A 21,257-nucleotide genomic window follows, 5' to 3' on the forward strand; every position below is an offset into this window, starting at 1 on the left:
TCGTAACCCCTTCACAAAACTGATCTTCTAAATTCATTTCACAATTTTTTTAATATCCAATAAAGGACACTTTAGTACTGGCTCTTAGTGATTTACAGCTTTACACAAGAACTGAATGCACTATTTGAACTACAAAATATGTCAGCTATAATAGCTTTGAAATTCAAGAATTCTTTATTCGAAATTATGAAAGAACGCAGCAGAAATATCAGTTTATTCTTCGTATACTCTCACTACAGTTGCAGTTCCTAAAATGGCAACAATTAAGCGACATATCACCGCACTATACTTCCATGACTGTGCGTGGAAGCGGCTCTTGAGACTGTGGCTTCTCGCTTAAATAACATTTAAGAATATAAATCCATGCTTTTTGTAGACATTGAGCAATGGTTGCTGCTGCATGCACTGATTACGGATACACGCATGACATTTAAGACATCGACTGCTACTGCTAACGAAAACAAATGGAACGCATCACTAAAAAACAACTATTTTTCAGGTACTGCTGATTGGGCGTAGGGTATCCGATACATCGATGAGTGTCCCAAGACAACATGATAAAGAAAGCATCAGCAACGGGTGAAAGATGTCAATCTGTTTTTTGTTGTTGTTTTCGTTAGTGGGAACAAAACACCCTTCATCTATAGCTGTCACACAAAAGTCCATCATATACAACAAGGAGAAACCCACAGCCGAAGCACACAACTGTTTTAGACAAGTCAACAATGAATACAGTGCTACTCTGACCACAGCTAACACACTCCACGAGTGGGTAGATTTGATATCATGTAGTTATCTTTTGTAATAAAAACAGCAACCTTTCAAATCTTTCTTTATGAAAGACTGAGCGCTAAACTACACCAAGACTGCTAGAAAGCAAAGAAAAATTACTACTGCTTTTTACACGCACAAAGAAACAAACACAATGATACAACTTGAAATAGCTGACGTTTTTAGTGTTATGGCAGCTCGTCCTCCCTTTCTATATGCTTTTCATGTGTGCGTCGCTGGTTTCTGATGATTGGCAAATTTTTTAGGCCTAATTATTCTATTTTTGATGTTGTTCTCGAAGAAATATTTCAAGCTTATGGAAAGAAGGGGACAGACATTGCCCAGGGCGGAGGCTCACTTACCATCGATGAGACCATATTGTTTTTCGGATCCCAGGCGCTTGCAGGCATTGCTTTGCAGGTTGACAGGCTGTGCACCGTCAACACGCACGTGATAATAACTACCACGGTCACGTCATCCCTGTGACAACGTGAGAAAACCTTATGAGACCTCTATTGCAGTGGTATCTACATCGGCGAAAAAGATGTTTCAATTCATCTTACTATAGGTCAGAGACTTTGGGATAGGCAGGCTACGGTATTTGGTGTTCGCGCACTTAAGCTTACACTGCAACCCAACGCCCTCTGTACCTTGTTTCTTTTCCATAAGGTAGTGATATTGCACAGTTTCATAAACGGGACGTGATGAAAAATTCCACACAGTGCCTTACGTGATCTTGGGATTGGCTAGTGGTGTACGCGACCACAGAAGATAGCATTATAGCATACCACGTAGTGAAAGATATATATATATATATATATATATATATATATATATATATATATATATATATATATATATATATATATATATAAAAAGAAAAGTGTATACTTAAGGGCTCGTTTTTTTTCGTGTTTTACACAATATCATTGAGATCTAATCGACAATAATGCCAAGGAAAATATAGGAGAAGTTATTAGGCCAATTGTAATGTAAATGAGAAGGAAGAAAAGTGGTTGAAAAGATACCGTGCCGTGGGCAGGATCCGAACCTGCGACCTTCGAATAACGCGTTCGATGCTCTACTACTGAGCTACCACGACAGCTATCCCTCCAGCCACTTTTTTGGGTATCTATGTCAATTTAAACGTGAGAGTGTCAGTCAGCGCCACTAGTAGCCATGGCTGCGAGTGTGGGACACCCTTTATGAGCTTGCTTGGCTTCACGTAGCACGTGAACTCATTACTTACTGCCAGCTGACCAATAGTCCCTCGTATACAACCTAAAGGCACCAAGTCTGCCAGTACAAGACCCTCGTAATGAACAAAAGAAAGAAGTGTATAAATTAAGGGCTCCTTTTTCGTATTTTACACAATATTAATGAGATTCAACACACAACAGTGCCTAGGAAAGTATATAGGAAGTTATTAGGCCAATTGTAATGTAATTGAGAAGAAAGAAAATTGGGTGAAAAGATAACTAGCCGTGGGCAGGATCCTACCCACGGCAAGTGTGTGTGTGTAAAGGAAAACTACCGATCGGTGAAGAAACCAGACCGAACGCCGTTTCTCGCTTTCAACTTCTTCTTTTGCAGTACTAGCCTGCCTACTACCACGTTTTTTTCCTTTTCTTTTTCAACATACTCCCGCCCCACAGTAGCGTCGCTCAATTCCAGTTTGTACAATCTCTGCACTGGTTTTCTGAAAACTTCCCGTCTTGAGCTTTCACTCAACAAGGACAGACTGTTTGGGGAGAGTGTGTGCAAGCTGCAGTTGTTCGACGTCCTTCACGAATACTTCCAGCTGACCATATTGGACCCAAAACATTTCAGACTTGCTTAGCTCCCGTGCCAAAATTTGAAGTCCACGCAAAGTTTGAAGTCCACGGCATCGATTCACAAAGCGAAAGACCCAGGCGGTGACGCACAGGAGTTTCTGCAGGTCTTTATGCTTCCTTATATCGATCACCGGGTGTAAGTTTCTGGACGACACTTGAAGAAATACATGTTGCGTCTCAATCTCTGCCTCTTCGTTTATCGGTTTGTACTGGTTAGGTTCTGGAGGCCAGCCTGATTTTTGCTGGGACAACCATTCAGGTCCACACCACCAATAGCGACATGCACGTAGAGTCCTTATCGGTATACCTCTAGTCAGTACAAACACTGGGTTGTCTTCTCCGGGGCAGCAGCGCCATAACGCTGTTTCCGTAACTTGCGTTGTTTCAGTCACTCTGTGCTTTACAAACTGACTCCACTTGCTATGGTTTCCGCGGATCCAGCTTAGTGTGATCATGTAGTGAGTCCCAATGACGCAATGGAAATGCTTGAAATCCCACGAGGAGCAAATGTATTTTAGCAATCTGGCTCTCACTACCGTGGCGATAAGCTCAAGCTTTGAAAGCGTTAATGTCTTAATAGGTGCCACTCTTCACTTCGCTACTATCAGAGAGGTAGCAGAGTTTCCACCTTCATCAAATGCTCTCAAATAGGCACATGCTCCATAAGCCTTCAGGCTGGCGTCGACGAATATATGCAGATCAGCCTCTTTAAGTGCTCCATGCAGTACATCTCTCACGCAACGCGGAATCTTTATGTGGCCGAGCTGTATTACATTTGCACACCAGGCTGCCCACTGCGTCTTGATCTCCGCGGGCAGTTCTCTATCCCAGGAATGGCCTAAAACTCAAAGGCGCTGAAACAAAAGCTTCGCAGTGTTGGTGAATGGCGATAGAACGCCAAGTGGGTCATAAATTCGAGAACCAACCTTCAGTAAGGTACGTTTCGTGTCAAGCTGGCCAGCCACTAAATACTGGGCCACAGACTTGGAAGAAAATTTGAAGTAATCATTTCTTATATTCCATTTCATTCGCAAGACCGAAGCTGCTTCTCCGGATGCTCCTTCTACTTGCTTCTCCTGGTTGTCAAAAATGTTCTGCAGCTGATGGTCATTGGTCTTCCACTTTCTGAGCCTCATGCCAGCATCTTTCATAATTGCTTTCGACTGCTCATAGATGCGTCGACCTTCATGGAATGTCTCCGCCCCCACCAATAAATCGTCGACATAAAATGCCTTTTTTAATGTAGAAGCGAGCTCTTTGTCTTCACATGCGTTATCTAAGTGGTAGTGAATAGTTGCCATGAGCAAGAAAGGGCTTGACGTTGATCCAAACGGTACCCGTGTCATGCACCATTCAACGAGCTTATGGTGTTGGCTTACGGAAATAGAGTCAAACCTGAAAAACCAGAATGCATCTCGGTCAGTCTCCTGTATCTCAATATGTAAGAATGCCTTTTCGATGTCGGAATTGATGGTGACAGGGTACCACCGAAAGTGACGAAGGACTTGCAGCAATTCTGGATTGAGATTCACTCCTTTATCCAAGCAATCGTTAAGGGATGGTACACCTTGGGTGTGTGACGATGCGTCGAACACTACACGCAGTTTGGTAGTTAACGATTCCTCTCTTATTACTTCCCAATGTGGCATATAATATATGGTGTGATCTTGATCCCGAGGAGTATTCTTAGGCACCAATTTCGCATGACCCATCTCCGGATATTGCCGGATTACTCTGTCATATCGCTGCAACATTCCTTCTATCGTTGATAGCCTCTGTGTTAATCTTTGTAGACGGGATAGCGGTATTTCCCGGTTGTTCCCTAGGAGCGGTTTCTTATCTTCCTTCCAAGGCAAGGCCACTGTATATCTGTCGCTTTTCTTGCTAATGGTTTCATGTAATCGTGCAACGGGCTCATGGGAGAAAGGTTACGTTGAATCTGCGATGCCCATTGCTTCTGGTTGCCAAAAAGATGGCAAGGTCTGCGAGGTTGATTCGCCATCACCAATTGCTTGCACTTTCAGAATGCAGACCATTAGGCTAGAGCTGCAGTCAAGAAAGGCTTTTTGGTGACTGGGTCCTTGTAGCGTCCATCCAAAAGGTGTATCCCTTGCTACCAGTCCTGGAACTTCTGCACTTTCGACGATACGTCCCGACATGATTTGCCAGAGATGATCAGCAGCACCGATCAACAAGTTGAGGCTATTTTCCGTTTGCGCATCAAACTTCTTTTCGTCCGCAATGACCTTGCCTTCAAAACGCAGCTTCTGAACGAAATGGCTGTCAGCTTTCGGGGAAGCAATATCGTGGCAGATAACTGGGACAACGATTGCGCGCAACGTGCAGGTGTCAGAACCGTGTTGGCTACCCAGAGGAACTTCTACCACTTGCCGTCTTTCCACAGTACTTGGTGATGAACAGGCAAACGTATTCAGCGCAATTTGTGTTTCTCCTAGCACCTGTAGGCGTAATGTATTAGCGAGATCTTCCGTGACGAAGGATCGCTGGCTCCCTCTGTCGAGAATCCCTCGTACATACCTTGTGTTGCCGTTTTTGATGACAAAGGCGCGAAAAGTTTGTAGATATACTTCACTGTGATTTGTTGTGCCCCCGCTCAGTGAATCCTTCTCACACAGCATAACTGATTGTGATGACACCATTCCTACTGTGCTGCCGGAGGAGTCAACTGGACGAGAAGGTGTCGCTGTTTGGTTCGATGTATAGTGCGGGTCGCACATACTTTATGCGTGCCTCCCGTGGCAACTCGAGCAGGTGAGTTCGACGCGGCAAGAACGTGCCTGATGTCCTCGGGATGTGCATCGATAGCAGCGGTTGTCATTCGCAGGCATTCCTTTCTATGAATCAATGGCAAGGTTCGCGTCACAAGTGCGGGTGCCATGTTTCTTCGACTTGCAGAAAAAACACTCAACCCAGCTGCTCGATGTGCTGTGTAGTACGGAAGCCGTGCTGGTGCTGCCGCTTCGAGTCCTCTGTGCACGGTCATCCAGCAGTCGGTCATTAAAGGGCTTGCACTGCTCCCGACTTTCTAGTTATATACGTATATAGGTTAGCAGCTCCTTTAACTCCGCATCAGATGTAGCAGCTGCCACGCTTGGCTCAAAGACATTGGCAGCAGACCCGTTTTCTCTTAATGCCTGACTGCGCTTTGCACGTGTGTAGGCCAAAATGATGTCGTATGGTAGGGCTTCCTGTAAAATGTTAATCAGCATAGCGGAAAAGCTAAGCGTAGGAACATTTAGAGCAGTTAGACAACGGATATTCAGCTGCACAGCATCGTAAAGTCGCCTAAGGCCGCGGACGTCGCTTCCCGACTCTATGTGAGGTAGATTGCGAAGCGCTGATAGGTGGTGTTGCTCGATGCGTTTTCGATCTTCGAATCGTTCCTTCAATAACTCGATGGCGTCTGCATAACAGGCTTCGGAAGTCGGAAAAGCACATATCGCAGCTGCCGCTTCACCTGCAAAATAATGACGTAGATAGAAGAACTTCATTGTTGTTGACAAAGTGTTGTTAGGGTGGACAGTTTGCTCAAACTGCTCCCAGAAAGCCGTCCATTTATGTATATCAGCTCTAAATGTTGGCATGCCAAGGTTCGGCAGCCTTGGGCCAATTGCGGTTGTCACGTCAGATGGTGATGTGTTTGCATTCTGAGGAGCAGCCGCTGCTGTACTGTCTCCATGTCGCAAACCGTCTATCTTGCAGCGAATCTCAGCGAGCATGCTTATAGCTTCGTCGTTATACTCTGCTGCCGCGATATACTCAGCTTCGAGCTCCTCGTCCGCTACATGCTCCTCTAGCGCATCATTGATCTTCGAGAGCTCGTTGTTGCTCGCTGACAAACGGTCATAAATACCTGTGAGTTTGGGCTTGTCCGCGGTAGGGTCACTTAGCAGTGACCTTGCTTCTTGCAGGAGCTTGGTGTTCTGGGCTCGTCGAGCGGAGCGCTTGGTCTTGAGGCGATCCATCGGATTCAGTGTTGGAGTCTAGTCAGGCCTACGCTGACGAGGAACGATTCGTTGCAGTCCTCGCCACCCGCAAAACGACGTGGTCGACTAGAAGGTCCCCTTGAGTCGTGCGATGAAGGAGACTTGTCCGCACGAGGGGTTTCGGCACCACAATGTTAAAGAAAACTACCGATCGGCGAAGAAACCAGACATAACGCCGTTTCTCGTTTTCAACTTCTTCGTCTTCTTTTGCAGTACTAGCCTGCACACGTTTATTCCTTTTCTTTTACAACAATATATATATATATATATATATATATATATATATATATATATATATATATATATATATATATATATATATATATAGTTAAAAAAAAATCAAGCACGTAGGAAAAATTGTTTTGTAAAGGACTGACGTTTCGGCCGCGGGACCGGCCTTCGTCGGAGTGATGTGAACATGCGACGGTAACGCAATATAAAAAGGCCAGTAACGCAGCATAGCGCTGTTAATGGCTGACAAGCGGTTGTTAAAAGCACGTGGGACACAGTGCGCGTGATAAGACAAGAAAAAAAATGAGATTACAAGCGTGCGAAGACGAAACGAATAAAAAATCATTAACAATGAGTAAAAAACTATGAAGCCACATAACGTGTGTATCACTGGCACAAATATCAATACACGTCATAGGTACAACTGCGAGCAAGTTATCGATAAACATAAACGCGGGTATAACATCTTGTCATGATCCGACAACAAAGCTGAAACAGGGAGCTAATCTATCTGCGTGAAAGCATAGCGGCAATAATAGCGGTGGTAGTCAAGGGTGTTTAGGAAGCTAAATGGGTAAAAATGAAAGTTTGCCGAGAGCTACGAATCTTGCTACGGTCTTGCCGAGAGCTACGAATCGTCATTATGGCCAGCGAAATGATGGACTTGTTCGTCACTGCAATCGCGAGGCCTGCACTTTCAATAGCCTCCTGCAAAACTTCTGCCGGCGTTCCAGTTTCGTGTACTTCATCGACCATGGGTTTGAATGGTTGCCTTCCGCTCGCGTTCTCGCTGCTGATGGCATCCATCCCAGCTTCGAGGGCGTCGCGTTAATGGCTACGCATCTCCAGAGACTGTGTTTTGGAAGTACAAATGCGTTTTCTTCTATTTGGAAAGACACGGCTTCTTGCCTGCCGATAGAGCCAATGCGCTCTCGGCGGTCAGCAAGCCAGCCGCTCAATGGCTCAAACTTTCCTAGTCTCAGTGAATTCCCTGCCCTAACTGCAACCGCATCACAACTTTCGCCACCAGCGCCGCTTGCGCCAGGAACTCGACTGTGATCGAACCAACCGACCCGCCACCTAAGCCTCCCTGCTCCCGTGCAAGGTACAACGGACTTGAACCCTTCAGTGCAACAGCTGGCTTCCGCTACCGTGTCCCCAACCAGCCCGCCAACCAATCAACCAGGCCCTCTACCCGATCAGCGGCCACTAGGAATCGGACTACGACCTAGACCGCCCCAACCAGCAACGCAAAGCACTACGCGGACCAGTCCCCGAAAGACTCGGAGACCGAAAAACAAAGCGACAAACTGACTAGGTGAGCCTTGTGCCAGAAAGGCGAATACCTCCCATGCTTTCTTAAAGTTGAGAAAAATCGTGGAAAAGCGCATCCGAAACGAACTGCATGTTTCAACCCTCAGTGCATATTCAGTGGCTCGTGTTGCACCCAGGGGACTTTGTATTTCTATAAAAGCAGCCACAAGTCATACGTCCGCTAAAAATATCGCTCAATGGCATGAAATCCTTACAAACTCGGTCCCGACAAACTCGTTTCCTGAGCTGGATAATAGCACGCCACCGTCCACCAACGTAGTGAACCTTTCGCATGTAAGTCTAAATAGGGATGAACTCCGCATCTTGTCACGGGGCCTCACCTTTTGTCCTGCAACTGGTGGATATGACGATTTTCAATTGGCTAAGGATTTAGAGAATTTTTCACGTAACATGCGCCTACGAGAATATTTCCATGACCATCCGTCCACTAGCGACAGGCAGCCAGTTGTGTTTAACAACAACCGTTGGACCCCTCCGGCCCAACGTGACAAATATCTAGATATGTATATTGAAGCCGTCCAACGCGACGCGCTTAAAGTCTACGAAAAGCAAAAGCCGTTTAAATCAAACATTTCATTTGAGGAAAGGAAAGCTATTTCATCACTGGCTAAACGCAGTGATATCGTGATAAAGCCAGCCGACAAAGGTGGTGCCGTTGTTATAATGAATAAAACGGATTATATAAGCGAAGCCCATAGACATCTTAACAATCCGGTTTTTTATAAGCACCTAGAATATGATCCCACTGAAGAGTTTAAAGCAGTTGTTCAAGATACCGTCAACGATCTCGTAAAAGCTAATCAATTAGGCGACAAGGCAGTACGCTCCCTCGTCCCGCTCAGTCCCGTCCCTGGCAGGTTCTACTTGCTGCCCAAAATACATAAAGAAAACTGTCCTGGACGCCCCATTGTTTCGGGTATTGGCACTGTTGCGGAGCAACTTTCCCGCTACGTTGACGTAATAATCAGTAGCCTTCCATGTAAATTCTCGTCCTATCTCAAAGACACAAATCATTTTTTGTTGGACATTGATGAACTCGTGATACCAGATAATTCCATGCTCGTGACATTAGATGTGGTTTCACTGTATACCAATATACCCCATAGAGATGGCATCCATGCAGCAATTCAAGCGTACGAAGAATTATCTGATGAAAAGCCCATTGGAAGTGATACATTAGCTACCTTACTGAAATTAATCTTACAGCTTCATAATTTTGAATTTCATGGTTCCCACTACCTTCAAGTAAGTGGAACATCAATGGGCACTCGCATTGGACCTAATTACGCTAGCCTTTTCATGTCTGTTCTGGAAAATGATTTTATGAGAAACCGCACGTTAAATCCTCTTTATTATAAGCGATTTATAGATGACATTTTTTTTATTTGGCCCCATAGTGAAAATGAAATTTTTTCTTTTATAGCTGATTTCAACACTGTTCACCAGTCTATTTCGTTTACGCATGAATACTCTCGTTCTACCGTTAACTTTCTGGACGTCACAGTTTGCATCTCTGACAACAAACTAACCACTAGGCTTTACAGGAAACCTACAGACAGGCACCGTTATCTTCACTTCAAAAGTTCACATGTTCAACATTGGAAAACCAGTATACCGTACAGTCAGGCGCTCCGCTTTAAGAGAATTTGCTCTGAGCAGTCAGACTTTTATGCAAACTGCGTAGAACTCCGCGAATCTTTGATCCAGCAGGAATACCCACCCCGCATTGTTGAGGATGCCGTCAAAAGAGCCGATGCGCTGAATCGCAAGGATTTGTTCAGCGCTAAAAAGCAACCCGCCGTTCAGGCACAAAGTAATCTAGTTCTAACACACTCAGCATCGGTGCCGAACGTTTCCTCAATTCTCAAAAAACATTTCAACATACTAGTGCAGAGTGCTCATCTCAAAGTAATCTTTCCATTGCCACCTCGGGTAGTCTTCAGACGGTCTCGCAATCTGAATGACATCCTAACTTCATCTAAAACAAGGGTTCCCGATAATGTTGGTTGTCGACCTTGCAAAAAACCACGATGCAAGGTGTGCGCGCATATGACGACGTCACACACTGCTAAAAGCACTGCTTCTGATTTCTTCTATCAAATTAAAGGAAATTTTACGTGTGACACTTACAATTGCATCTATTTGCTCGAATGTCCCGTCGGCAAATTACAGTGCATTGGACAAACCGAAACGCCCTTCAGATATCGCTTTAACAACCACAAATGTCATGCTGCCACCATTCCTAACCTTCCGCTATCAAAACACGTGCACATTCCGGGCCACTCATTTGATAGTATTACAGCTACAATCCTTCAATCGGGTTTCCGTTCCCACCACGAAAGAGAACTTCGAGACTCGTATTGTGGTATGAATGTCACTTGTGGTATGAATGAAAGCGCTGGCAAACTTTCATTTTTACCCAGTTAGCTTCCTAAACACCCTTGACTACCACCGCTATTATTGCCGCTATGCTTTCACGCAGATAGATTAGTTCCCCGTTTCAGCTTTGTTGTCGGATCATGACAAGATGTTATACCCGCGTTTATGTTTATCGATGACTTGCTCGCAGTTGTACCTATGACGTGTATTGATAGTTGTGCCAGTGATACACACGTTATGTGGCTTCATAATTTTTTACTCAATGTTAATGGTTTTTTATTCGTTTCGTTTTCGCACGCTTGTAATCTCATTTTTTTCTTGTCTTATCACGCGCACTGTGTCCCACGTGCTTTTAACAACCGCTTGTCAGCCATTAACAGCGCTATGATACGTTACTGGCCTTTTTATATTGCGTTACCGTCGCATGTTCACATCACTCCGACGAAGGCCGGTCCCGCAGCCGAAACGTCCGTCCTTTACAAAACAATTTTTTCTACGTGCTTGATTTTTTTGAACCCTTACTTCTGGGTCCTATGTTAGCACTCCATTGTATATATATATATATATATATATATATATATATATATATACATATATATATATATATATATATATATATATATATATATATATATATATATATATATATATATATATATATATATATATATATATATATATATACATCCGGTACGTAGCGACAAAGAAGCGGGAAAGAACTTCATGACTAACGTTTCGACCATGCACGGCCCTATATATAAATATATGCCTATTTCCAGTATTCCTACAAGTTTTTTGCTCCATAGGTAGGTACAGGTAAGACGGTGCTCTTTTATACATTCCTCTTGATGGATAATGGCAATCTACTATTTGTCAATAGAGGTTCCTTCTCGAATGTGCGCCACCCCTTTTTTTGTGAAATGTATGTAAAGAGAGGTTGGTGCCTATGAGTGGCGCCAGCTGCTCCTCTTGCACAAAAGTCGACATCGCACATTTTGTAGCAAACACAAGGCTATAGATATCTACATAGCACAACACTTACCCAAATAGTCCACGGTATTTAATACTGAGTGTCCACACCACACAAAAATGTGTCCACACTACACAAAAATGCGTCCACACCACACAGAGTTTGTAAAAACACAAGTAATCATGCCAATTTAAGCGTTCACACAAAACATTAAAATTCAATAAAATTTTCAAGATGATCTTGTAGCTTAAGTACTGAACTGTTTTCAGAAAGGATTTCCCGAAAATATTGTATAGAAGCACGAAAATATTTTTTTCAATCATACCGGTTAACAGTGGCGATAATACATTTTCTTTTCTTTTAGTAATTTTGAGCTATTTCTGATTGCTCCAGAAAGTGAACGACTGCACGCGCTTCAGTAGCTTGCAGCTTTTCTTTTGGCCATGGACCCTCGATTTTTGCAATTCATGGTGGTCGCTTATTCTTCTAGTTACTTCCATCTCCTCATTCGGCTCGACGGTTACTACCTGTTCGAATTAGACGCAGTCGTAAAAGACTTCAAGGACACTGCTATCTCTCCCGAAGCGCTGTTCTTTTACGAGATTGTTGTATATTACTTTCGTTACCTGCAGATTAATTTTAGGACCCATCTTTCTGCTCACCATGTCTAATTCAGTAATCATGAATGGAAATTTGTCTACAGAATTACTCGGCAATGCAATGTCATTGGTGAAGCACGCGTAACTAAGGTACTCTTCATTATCTCGTACACCTAACTCTTGTCATTCTACACCTCTGCCAACCTCCTGTGAGAACGCGGTAAATAGCATTGGGTAAATCATATCTCCACAGTATATCTCGGCCTTTATACCATATCTAGAGCAGTGGGGTACTCACGAAGTCAGTTTTGTCACCGTCGCCTTCAGAGTGTTGTAAGAGTCTTTGAAGTCGTAGCTGTAGTATCCGAAGCCAAAGATAATATGTGACGATTTCCCATATTCTGAAGCTGGAATGACAGATCTCATTTTCTGCATAGGAAAGAATGATGCTAATTTTTATTTCCTCTGGAGTTCATTCCTTATCAAACTAGAGCGAGAATTCAGAAGAGGATGCATGAGGCGGAATAATAGAATGAGGCATTAAGAACATCGTACATACATCAACGCAAAAGCACTTCTCACGTCACAAAGTATTTCACATTATATTACGCAAAAACAACCAATATAGAATAATTATCTTCATGCGCTAACTTGTTTGATAAGGGTTACACCTAAAATTTTGCTTTTCTCAAGTTTTCATTGACCTCTCTACAAACCTCTTTTGTTTTTCAACAAGTTTGAAGTCATATTTGGAGTGCCGTCTGCTAAGCTTATTGCTCAATATACGGTATCAAATAGCGAGGACCAGCAGAAGTTCATCTGTTTTAAGATCAGTTTGTCCAAGGTTCGAAGTTTCCTACAATCGTAGGCGTGTTCAAAAAGGTAGGGCAGCGGGGAGGCACCAGCGATTAACTGTCCGAGGGGGTGGGGCAATCATATCCCATATCTTTACTCAGGCTGACCTGTCCTATCATTGTTTAGAGGAGAGCCTTATTGCTGCATAACACCCCCCCCCCCACCCTTCCAATGGCGAAGCTTGCGCCGTTTTCCGACTACGGTTACTTGTTCGGCTAGCTTGAATAACGAACATTCATACACTTCATTACATTCGAACTAACCCTGCAAACTGACTAAACTATACTGCTATTTTTAGTACATCATATCATTTCCTCTGAATTCATTGCTGCGTTCTCCCACGTTTGCATGCGCTTCTTTTCTTCGCCTAAGCAGTGAATTCGCGTTAAAGTACAAGTCTATACTCATGAGATTGTCTAAGCACGTGCTGTCGTCCAACTGTGAGAGATTGACCCTTCTTACTCGTAAATACTGCTTGAACTTTGTCAATATATTGGTCCCTACCGTTACACTTAGTTCGACGAAGATTACAATACTTGCTTCATTACTCTTTTTTTTTCAATAAGAAGCTTTGCAGGAGCATTTATTTATATGGCGGTTGAACGAAAAAAAGGCACATATTCGTTCAGCATTGTTGAATGATTGAATCAGTGCAATAATGTTCCTTGCGACGACAGCTACATCCACAATATTACGGAAATTTAACATCACTGTACCGCCGTTGTCCTCTTCAACAAAGCTGGGCCATAGCTTTGGAGGTCAGCGTCGGTTCCATAGATCTTCAAAATGCCAAAATGCTTGATCTTTTTCGTTTGAACGAACTGTAGCGCACTCGACATGCCTTTATCAGTGGTTTCGTTTATGTACCTGGAAGAACAAACGGGATGCATGCGTTCGCTGTTCGAAGAGCACACCATCATGCAAGAGCGTTCAAGAAAATTTAAACCATTGCTTGCGAAGCACGCTCACTGCAAGTGGATTTGTAAAACTTCTACCCGATTTGAATAGAATTATACATGATTGCTAAATAGCGTATGTCCCAACAATATTATTGAAATGTGGGGTTTAACGTCCCCAAGACCACCATATGATTATGAGAGACGCCATAGTGGAAGGCTCCGGAAATTTTCACCAGCTGTTTAACGTGCATGCGCAAATCTGAGTTTCAGCTAGTTGGGCACCACGGTGGGCGTATTTCAGTGGAGGCGAAGTACTAACGGCGTGTGGGCGCTGTGCGATGTCACGGCACGTTCATGGACAGCTGATCTGGAGTTTTTTTTATTATGAGGTACCTGATAACTATGTCTCGTTGTTACCATGGAAACGTTTATGTACATATTTATTACCAGCGGATATCGTATAGGTGTAATCAGCGGATATCGTATCGGATATCGGTATAGGCGCAATGCGGGAGGCCTTTTGTTGTTGTGCCTTTGTCACGTATTTAGCCTTGCGCTAGACCTCTCATCTTTAACAAACTAGGCCTTTTGTAGTTTCAAAACATTTTGCTTGATTTCTTTGAAGTGCCGATGGCCCTTCTGAGCTTATTGCAGCAGCAAAGTTTTTAATTTTACCCTTTTGTTACCACTCATCAGCATTATAAGGCTTCATTCAATAGAGCCATCACAGTAATTTTGCATTCATGGGCGTAACCATAGGAGATAGTCTGCTACAATAGACTAACAACATAATTTTTCCATCGTTAGAAAACTAAGCAGACTTCTAGCTCCGACACTCGGGCTCCTTCAAGTCAGGGCGTACCCTAACCCCGCGCTATTACACAAGATTCATCCCTAAATACAGCCAACTACCAGATATTCCTTCTGCAATCGTATAGATAATTTATAACACTTGCTCTGGTGGTGCCCCGCGCTACGCAGTGAAGTCACCACGCCGTCTAAATAGGAGGGTGATCATATCAGCCCCAAATAGAAGGGTGGTATTACCAGCTCTGAACTCGAACGAAAGTTATCGGCATTCCAACGGGCCCGCGACACAGCACAGAGACTTGGTCTTTCTATTCCCACGTGGCGACGGCCGCAACATGCTAAATCGCGCTTTAAGGGACCTATTAAAGTTCATTCATTCATACATTCAAAACATTTCGTTATCACGAATTTAGGCTATTACTTTTCACTGTGAATACGTTTACTAAAGCTGATATGATCGTTGAACCTACAATCTTTCATTTCTCAATTGTTTAATTTGTTACAGTCGCGCAATCAACGCAGCATTATTTTTGGACATGACATAGCAAACACGAGATTTATTATGGCTGCCTGGTGTTCATAAATGCGTTCTCAAAGCTAGGCGCCGGGGCGTCAGCTGATTCCGCCTTTAGCAAGATGCGGCCAGAGTAGCCGTTAAATGAACCCGCCTCTTCGGAAGTCATTAGGGCGCACCTGTATAGCAACTGATCTACTGCATGGAGAGCATGTCTTCGTCCTTTTAACCCTTTCGTTCTACCAATCCGGAGATGACTTGGTCGCGCGATGGCACGTGCACGAGTCTTGCCAACAAGTCACTACCTGCCATTTGCAAGGCAAAACACTCTCGTCAATGGAGAGTATTTGAATAGTGACTTCAAAAAAATAGAGCCAAGGCCACTGCACATGCGTAAAATCCAAACCTCGTTGGGGTTTTGGGTTGGGGAAGCTGTTCTTCGAATTTTGCGGGAACCCCAAAGCCTGCCCTACAAGATTTGCATCAGACAAACGAGACAGTACCCACTGAAGTGATGTGACCAAGAAATGGGTGAATATCCTAAGCGCCGCAGACCCCGTTCGAAAACTCTTCGTTCCTGCTTGTCGCAAAGCGTGCATAATCGAAGAGCTTTGGGGCTCTAAACTTTTAGGGTCCCAATTCGAAAACTCCCTTGTAATGAGCTACAAGTTATATTTCAGCATACTTCCTCTCCGTAAAGGGCGGTAAGTGCTGGTGTTATTAGTGCAGGAGTGGAAACCCTCAGTCTCTCTCAGGTTGCGCAATAAATATTGTGTGGCGCCTGGTTCGTATATTGCTTTTGGAACGTGCAATATAACATCTTGTAACTCGATTATTTGTCCTATGGCGTCCATCTTTCACGCAGTGCCTCCAGAAAGAAGATTATTGTATAGACCCATTCCATGTTTGTAAACACAGGTAGGCTGATGTCAACATTATGGCTAAAATTGTAGCGATGTCCACACGTACCTTTCGCTATAAGCGCTGAGGGCTGCGATGTGCGCCAACTAAACGACGATGTGAGACTCCATAAGCGTTGTGAAAGCCATGAGCTGTGAGGGCTGAGATGTCTGCCAACAAACAAAACTAAGTTGTGAGACGCGACTCACATCCCACCGCGATGCAGTTTGTCGGCATACCATTTTAGGGGCGAAGCTCCTGTTCGTCTCTCGTAGCCGTTGTAGTGTGTTACAAATATAACATTTTGACCTCCAAGGTGGTGCCGTTGAGAGATTTCTTCTGTGCGTTGTTGAACAATGAAAATAGTGCTCAATGTACATGCCAAAAGCTCCTAATGGGGAATGAGAGACAGGAGCATGCGGCGTTTAGTTAATGCGCACGCTGCGATCCCCATTAGCAGCCATGGGCATGTACATTGAGCACTATCTGACAAGAAAAGGTTGCTACGTTATACTAGCTGGGTGTAACCTATTTGGTTTTAGAAAGCTTTAGCGAGCGTTGGGCCGCATAGCCATGAATACAGTGAACTAGTATATACCATGAACTCGAGGTGGTTAAAGGTGGGAAGTAAACCCGAAGCACAAGCCGTAAGAAAGTGTGCATGTGCCACCTCTGGTTTAGTCTTTGAAATGCCCGCTGAATGGCGGTGCTTCTATATGGAGAATATATGATGAAAAGATGCGAAATGGTGGTACTTGGAGTGCTGAATAGATGGACGAACGGACACACAGACAGATGCATGGATGGACGCATGAACAGACGCAGGGGCGGATGCATGGACAACCACAGGGATGTACGCAAGAACAGAGGCACGCACCGACGGGCGGATGGACGCATGGATGAACGGAAGCAAGAACAAGTGATCGGACGAATGCTTCGCCCCACTCTCCATCATTCACTCCGTGGATATGCTGCCAATTTTTTTTCTCGTTGTATGACTGAGGACACTGAATGCACTATTGCAAACCCAGCAGAAACTGTGGTAGGCAGAGCACCTTTTGTGTGTGAAGACAGCGCCACCGCATTTTTGTGACGTAAGTCCCGTGAAATTTGTCCATATGGAGGACATTTGCAGCGAAGCGCGGAGATCACCGGCCATTTTTTTCTTATTTCGCGCGTTGCTGGTTAAGGACACTGGTGGTGGCGGACAACTACGTTCTGAAATCTACTGTATTTGTTCACTCAAAACAACCTTCACTGGAATGAAAAAATTAATAAATAAACGACAAAGCATTGCCTCTACCTAAAGGTTTTGTACAAACACTCCTCGCGGCCTTCAGTTTTCGGTTTTCGCTAGCGCCAGTCGCCGCACTTACCGCACGTCTAGTGATATGCCACACGTCGTTTTCTTGTATGTCTTAGCAGAGAGCTCGAGAAACAGTTGATAAGAGGCGGGCACGATCGGCTCTTCAAACGCCTGATTCAGTAGTCGCACGTCGGTGTACATGAGGATGTCGCAAATGCCGTCACCCGGGTACATGGTCTGATGAGTGGCTGTTTCGCTGACCGAGCACATCAGTGGTGGAGGAGGAGTCGTCGCTGCATTCGCGTAAACAATTGTCACTTCACTCTGATTTCAATAATACAAGAATAAGCATTTCGCTGAAGATGGAGGAAAAAAATATTGCTGTGAAAGAAATGTATATGACAGAACTAACGCAAGGAAAATTCCGTGTATATGATGAGTCTGTGGCTGTAATGGCGAATTTTTCGGATCCCTTTAACTGAACACTAATATTTAGAATGAAAAGTGGTCCATATGGTGGCAAAATGGAGGTCAGAGCAGTTTAGACAATAGATAGGTCAGAGCAGTCAGAGAGTTAGGAGAAATTATCGCAGCATTTAGACAGACATGTCAGAGCTGCACTGAAAGTCGCACAAGGTTTTGAAATATCACAACGCCGATAATAGTGACAGATTTAGAGGCCAAGCACCTTAGCGCCGAGCTGAATCTCGTGTGCAGCGTGACCACCTTCGCAGTGCATGCACGTCTTCTACCCCTTCTTTCCGCTCCAATGCTCCCCCCTCTCTAACCTCGAAAACGCCGACGCAGGCAGCTTCTGCTTGCGAGTTGCTTGACTGACAAAACAGCAACTTTACGCTCCGCTTGTAACCGTTACGCAGCGCTGATGACTGCAATATTTGGCTAAGCAGCTAATAGCCGTGTCTGCCTTCCAACGGATTTGTTACTTCAACAGGCTGGAGGAGGTCTTCATGTCCTCTTTAAAAAGCAGCTGTTGCCTTTCTTACATGCTGCGTGCTCGGCCCACGTCTATTTCTTCTGCTTAATTTAAACTGAGGTGTGCATAACACTCATTTGTACTCTGGCTGACTCCGCACTCCACTTCTCTTTTCAAGTTAGACCTATCATTTCTCATGTCATTGCTCGCTGCGGTGTCCTCAATTTGAGTACAAACGACGTTGTAGTCCACAAGGTTTCTGCATCGCAGGTAAGTAGGGGAAACACTCGGTTGTCACATATCTTCATCTTGAGTGATAGAGACAAACTACCATTAGTTATTTGATAAATGTTGCTGAATATGCTCTACCCTATTTTCATTGACCTCCTTTAGCCTTTATTTTTTATCTTAGCCGTTTATCTGCTTGTTAAGAGTAAGCACTACTTACTCGTGGTCGTAGTTTTTCTAGTCTTAGTTGATCCGGTCTTAGTTGATGCAGTCTTAGATGGTGTGGTCTTTTCGGTTGTAGTGGACTTGCTTGAGTTTGAAGGAGGAGGTGGAGGAGGTTTTTCAGTCGAAGGCGGTGTCTGGATGAAAAAAAAATGGTAGATTGTGACAATTTTCAGCTAAATGTTATATGAAATTTCCCAGTAAGCTGATACACGAACAGAAAAGTAAAAGCTGAGCCCGGTCCTGGTATTACGGACACCAGCGATCAGCAGAGCTACGGCTGTGTAGAAAACAGTTGCAACGCTATAAAAAGAAGAAGCATTTTTTGGGGGGTGAAGCTTCATAAGGCGTAAGGCTTGTCTGCCGTAGCCATTCCTTGTGCGCGAAGTATTCACAAGATGGCGCGCACATCGTTCGAGTTCTTTCGACAGACAGACAGACAGACAGACAGACAGACAGACAGACAGACAGACAGACAGACAGACAGACAGACAGACAGACAGACAGACAGACAGACAGACAGACAGACGGACGGACGGACGGACGGACGGACAGACGGACGGATAGACGGACGGACGGACAGACGGACGCTTCGTCCCTCTCATCATTCACTCCATGGATATGCTATAACTTTTTATCCAGGGCTCACCTGACGCTTGGCACCTAAGTCTTAGTGCATGTCAGTAATGCTCATGTTCTGATCTTAAATGCCCACACAAAGATTTGATATGAGATTAGCTGAACAGCTGAACGACCAACTGCACACTAAGCAGCGTCGTGTATGCACTAGAACTCGTCATTAACTCATACAGTATTATGGATGCTGTCTACAAGGATACACTGGCCGGATTTGCCACATTATTCGCGTACAGGCAGTCTGTCGTGGTGTTTTCCGGAATATGCGATTTTCAGTTTTTGGGCAAACTACAAATTTAAATACCTGGTTCAAATGTAAACGTCACTTTCCATCGGTTTGCCTGCTGTCCCCGAGTGTCTTTGTCAAAGTAAGGACAATGAACATACTTGCGCTATCCAGAATTAATTAGCAACACGAGTGTGGTGAGTGCTCACTCTCTGAGCATTCAGATTAAGAAAATGTAACGTGGTCTGTGCTTCCATAAGCGTTCGCAGTGTTCCCCATTTTTGAGGGGGGGGGGGTGCAAAGTGGGATCCCACAGCTCTAACCTGCCATTGGCCAAGTCAAAAGACTACATCCATTGCGATGGCTGCAAAAAAATTGAGAACAAATCGATGGTGTGCCTCTGATAAATACCTCTCAGTGTTCGCTTTTCTGAAATGAAAATGGCAAGCGAAGAGTTCTTTACACGTTTCATCAGGACTTTCGGCTGCAATTGTTGTTAAGAATGTGCATGGCCATAACTGAGTAATCACACGGCACTAACGTTGCGCCCTCCTCGCGGATGATTTCAACAAAATCAGTTGTTTGAGTGCTCTTTTGCGGGGCTTTTTTTCATGTGTCCTGCTTCGTTGCGCTAATCGCGATGGTTTCTATCTCTAGGGTGTGTTCAGAAAGTCACCATGGCGGCGGCCATCTTAAGTCTGATTCCAAATCTGACTTAGCCGGCAAATGGACGGCTTCGAGAAGACTGCATCATAGACAAATACGATGCAGGCTACTTTGCTGTCCAAGCAAGATGGTGGCCACGGAGGAAGGAAAGGTAGGAGAGGGCATGCCTAGCCAGCGCACGGCGTGAAAAGTGTGGAGGAAATGACATCATGGCGGCCATATTCACTGGGCACAATGACGGCGTTGCTATGGTTACGCGATGCGCATTGGGGCTGGTCTAGCAGTGAGCGGCCGTGGCTGGCGGTGGCTTGTGTGCCTCCCCAGGTCTCGTGCTGAGCCATGGCGGACAATATCCGTGCTCGGCGCCACGTTATTGTTTACGCAATGTTCTCCTGGGAGTTACTGTACACTAAGCAACGTTACAAATCCTTTTTTCCATCACGGGGTTTTAACAGTGCGTAGAACGAGTGCATATCTATATGTCGTGCGGCGGATGCCGCGGATGAAGCAATTAGTGTTCAGCGAAATTGCGTTGGGCACCATGACGAAGCGGAACGACAACCAACGCCTTGCAGGTCAGTGACGGTTGGGCAGTGCTCCTGCTTGTGACAACGGACGACGCTGTTGAGCCCAGCAAGACGCAATGAGGAACATGTGCACATATGTAGTTTCATGCCGTGTGTGTACTGTAACAACTTGCATGTGCGTATTAAAAGGCCTTTTCCCTTCCGCTTCGTATACTCTCCCCAAGCATTGCATGTAATCTACACGTAACAGCAACCGCATTGAAGTGATACTTGCACTGTGCTCAAAGTCACCACGGTCGCAGACAGCTGACGCCGGTGAGTTTCACGCGGAACACGGACACAGTGGCAGGACGCTGCGTCGGTCGCGTGGCGGATTGCAACAGTAGAAGGCGCACGACTGATCGTGT

General features: G+C 44.7%; 1 protein-coding gene across 1 annotated transcript in view; it reads right to left on the reverse strand.

Annotated features, from left to right (window-relative positions):
• Nucleotides 1–233: 233 nt before the first annotated feature.
• LOC142766010 (uncharacterized) overlaps nt 234–21,257 on the reverse strand; it is a 42,257-nt gene continuing 21,233 nt past the window's right edge. Inside the window, exons 3-8 of the mRNA XM_075867822.1 lie at nt 18,794–18,932; nt 17,482–17,704; nt 13,699–13,849; nt 12,426–12,556; nt 1,134–1,251; nt 234–248 (exon numbers count right to left, since the gene is read on the reverse strand). Coding sequence (XP_075723937.1) covers nt 234–248; nt 1,134–1,251; nt 12,426–12,556; nt 13,699–13,849; nt 17,482–17,704; nt 18,794–18,932 — 777 coding nt within the window. The remainder of the gene's footprint in view (nt 249–1,133; nt 1,252–12,425; nt 12,557–13,698; nt 13,850–17,481; nt 17,705–18,793; nt 18,933–21,257) is intronic.

Source organism: Rhipicephalus microplus, chromosome 6 (assembly GCF_043290135.1).
Source record: "Rhipicephalus microplus isolate Deutch F79 chromosome 6, USDA_Rmic, whole genome shotgun sequence".
NCBI classification, from domain to species: domain Eukaryota; kingdom Metazoa; phylum Arthropoda; class Arachnida; order Ixodida; family Ixodidae; genus Rhipicephalus; species Rhipicephalus microplus.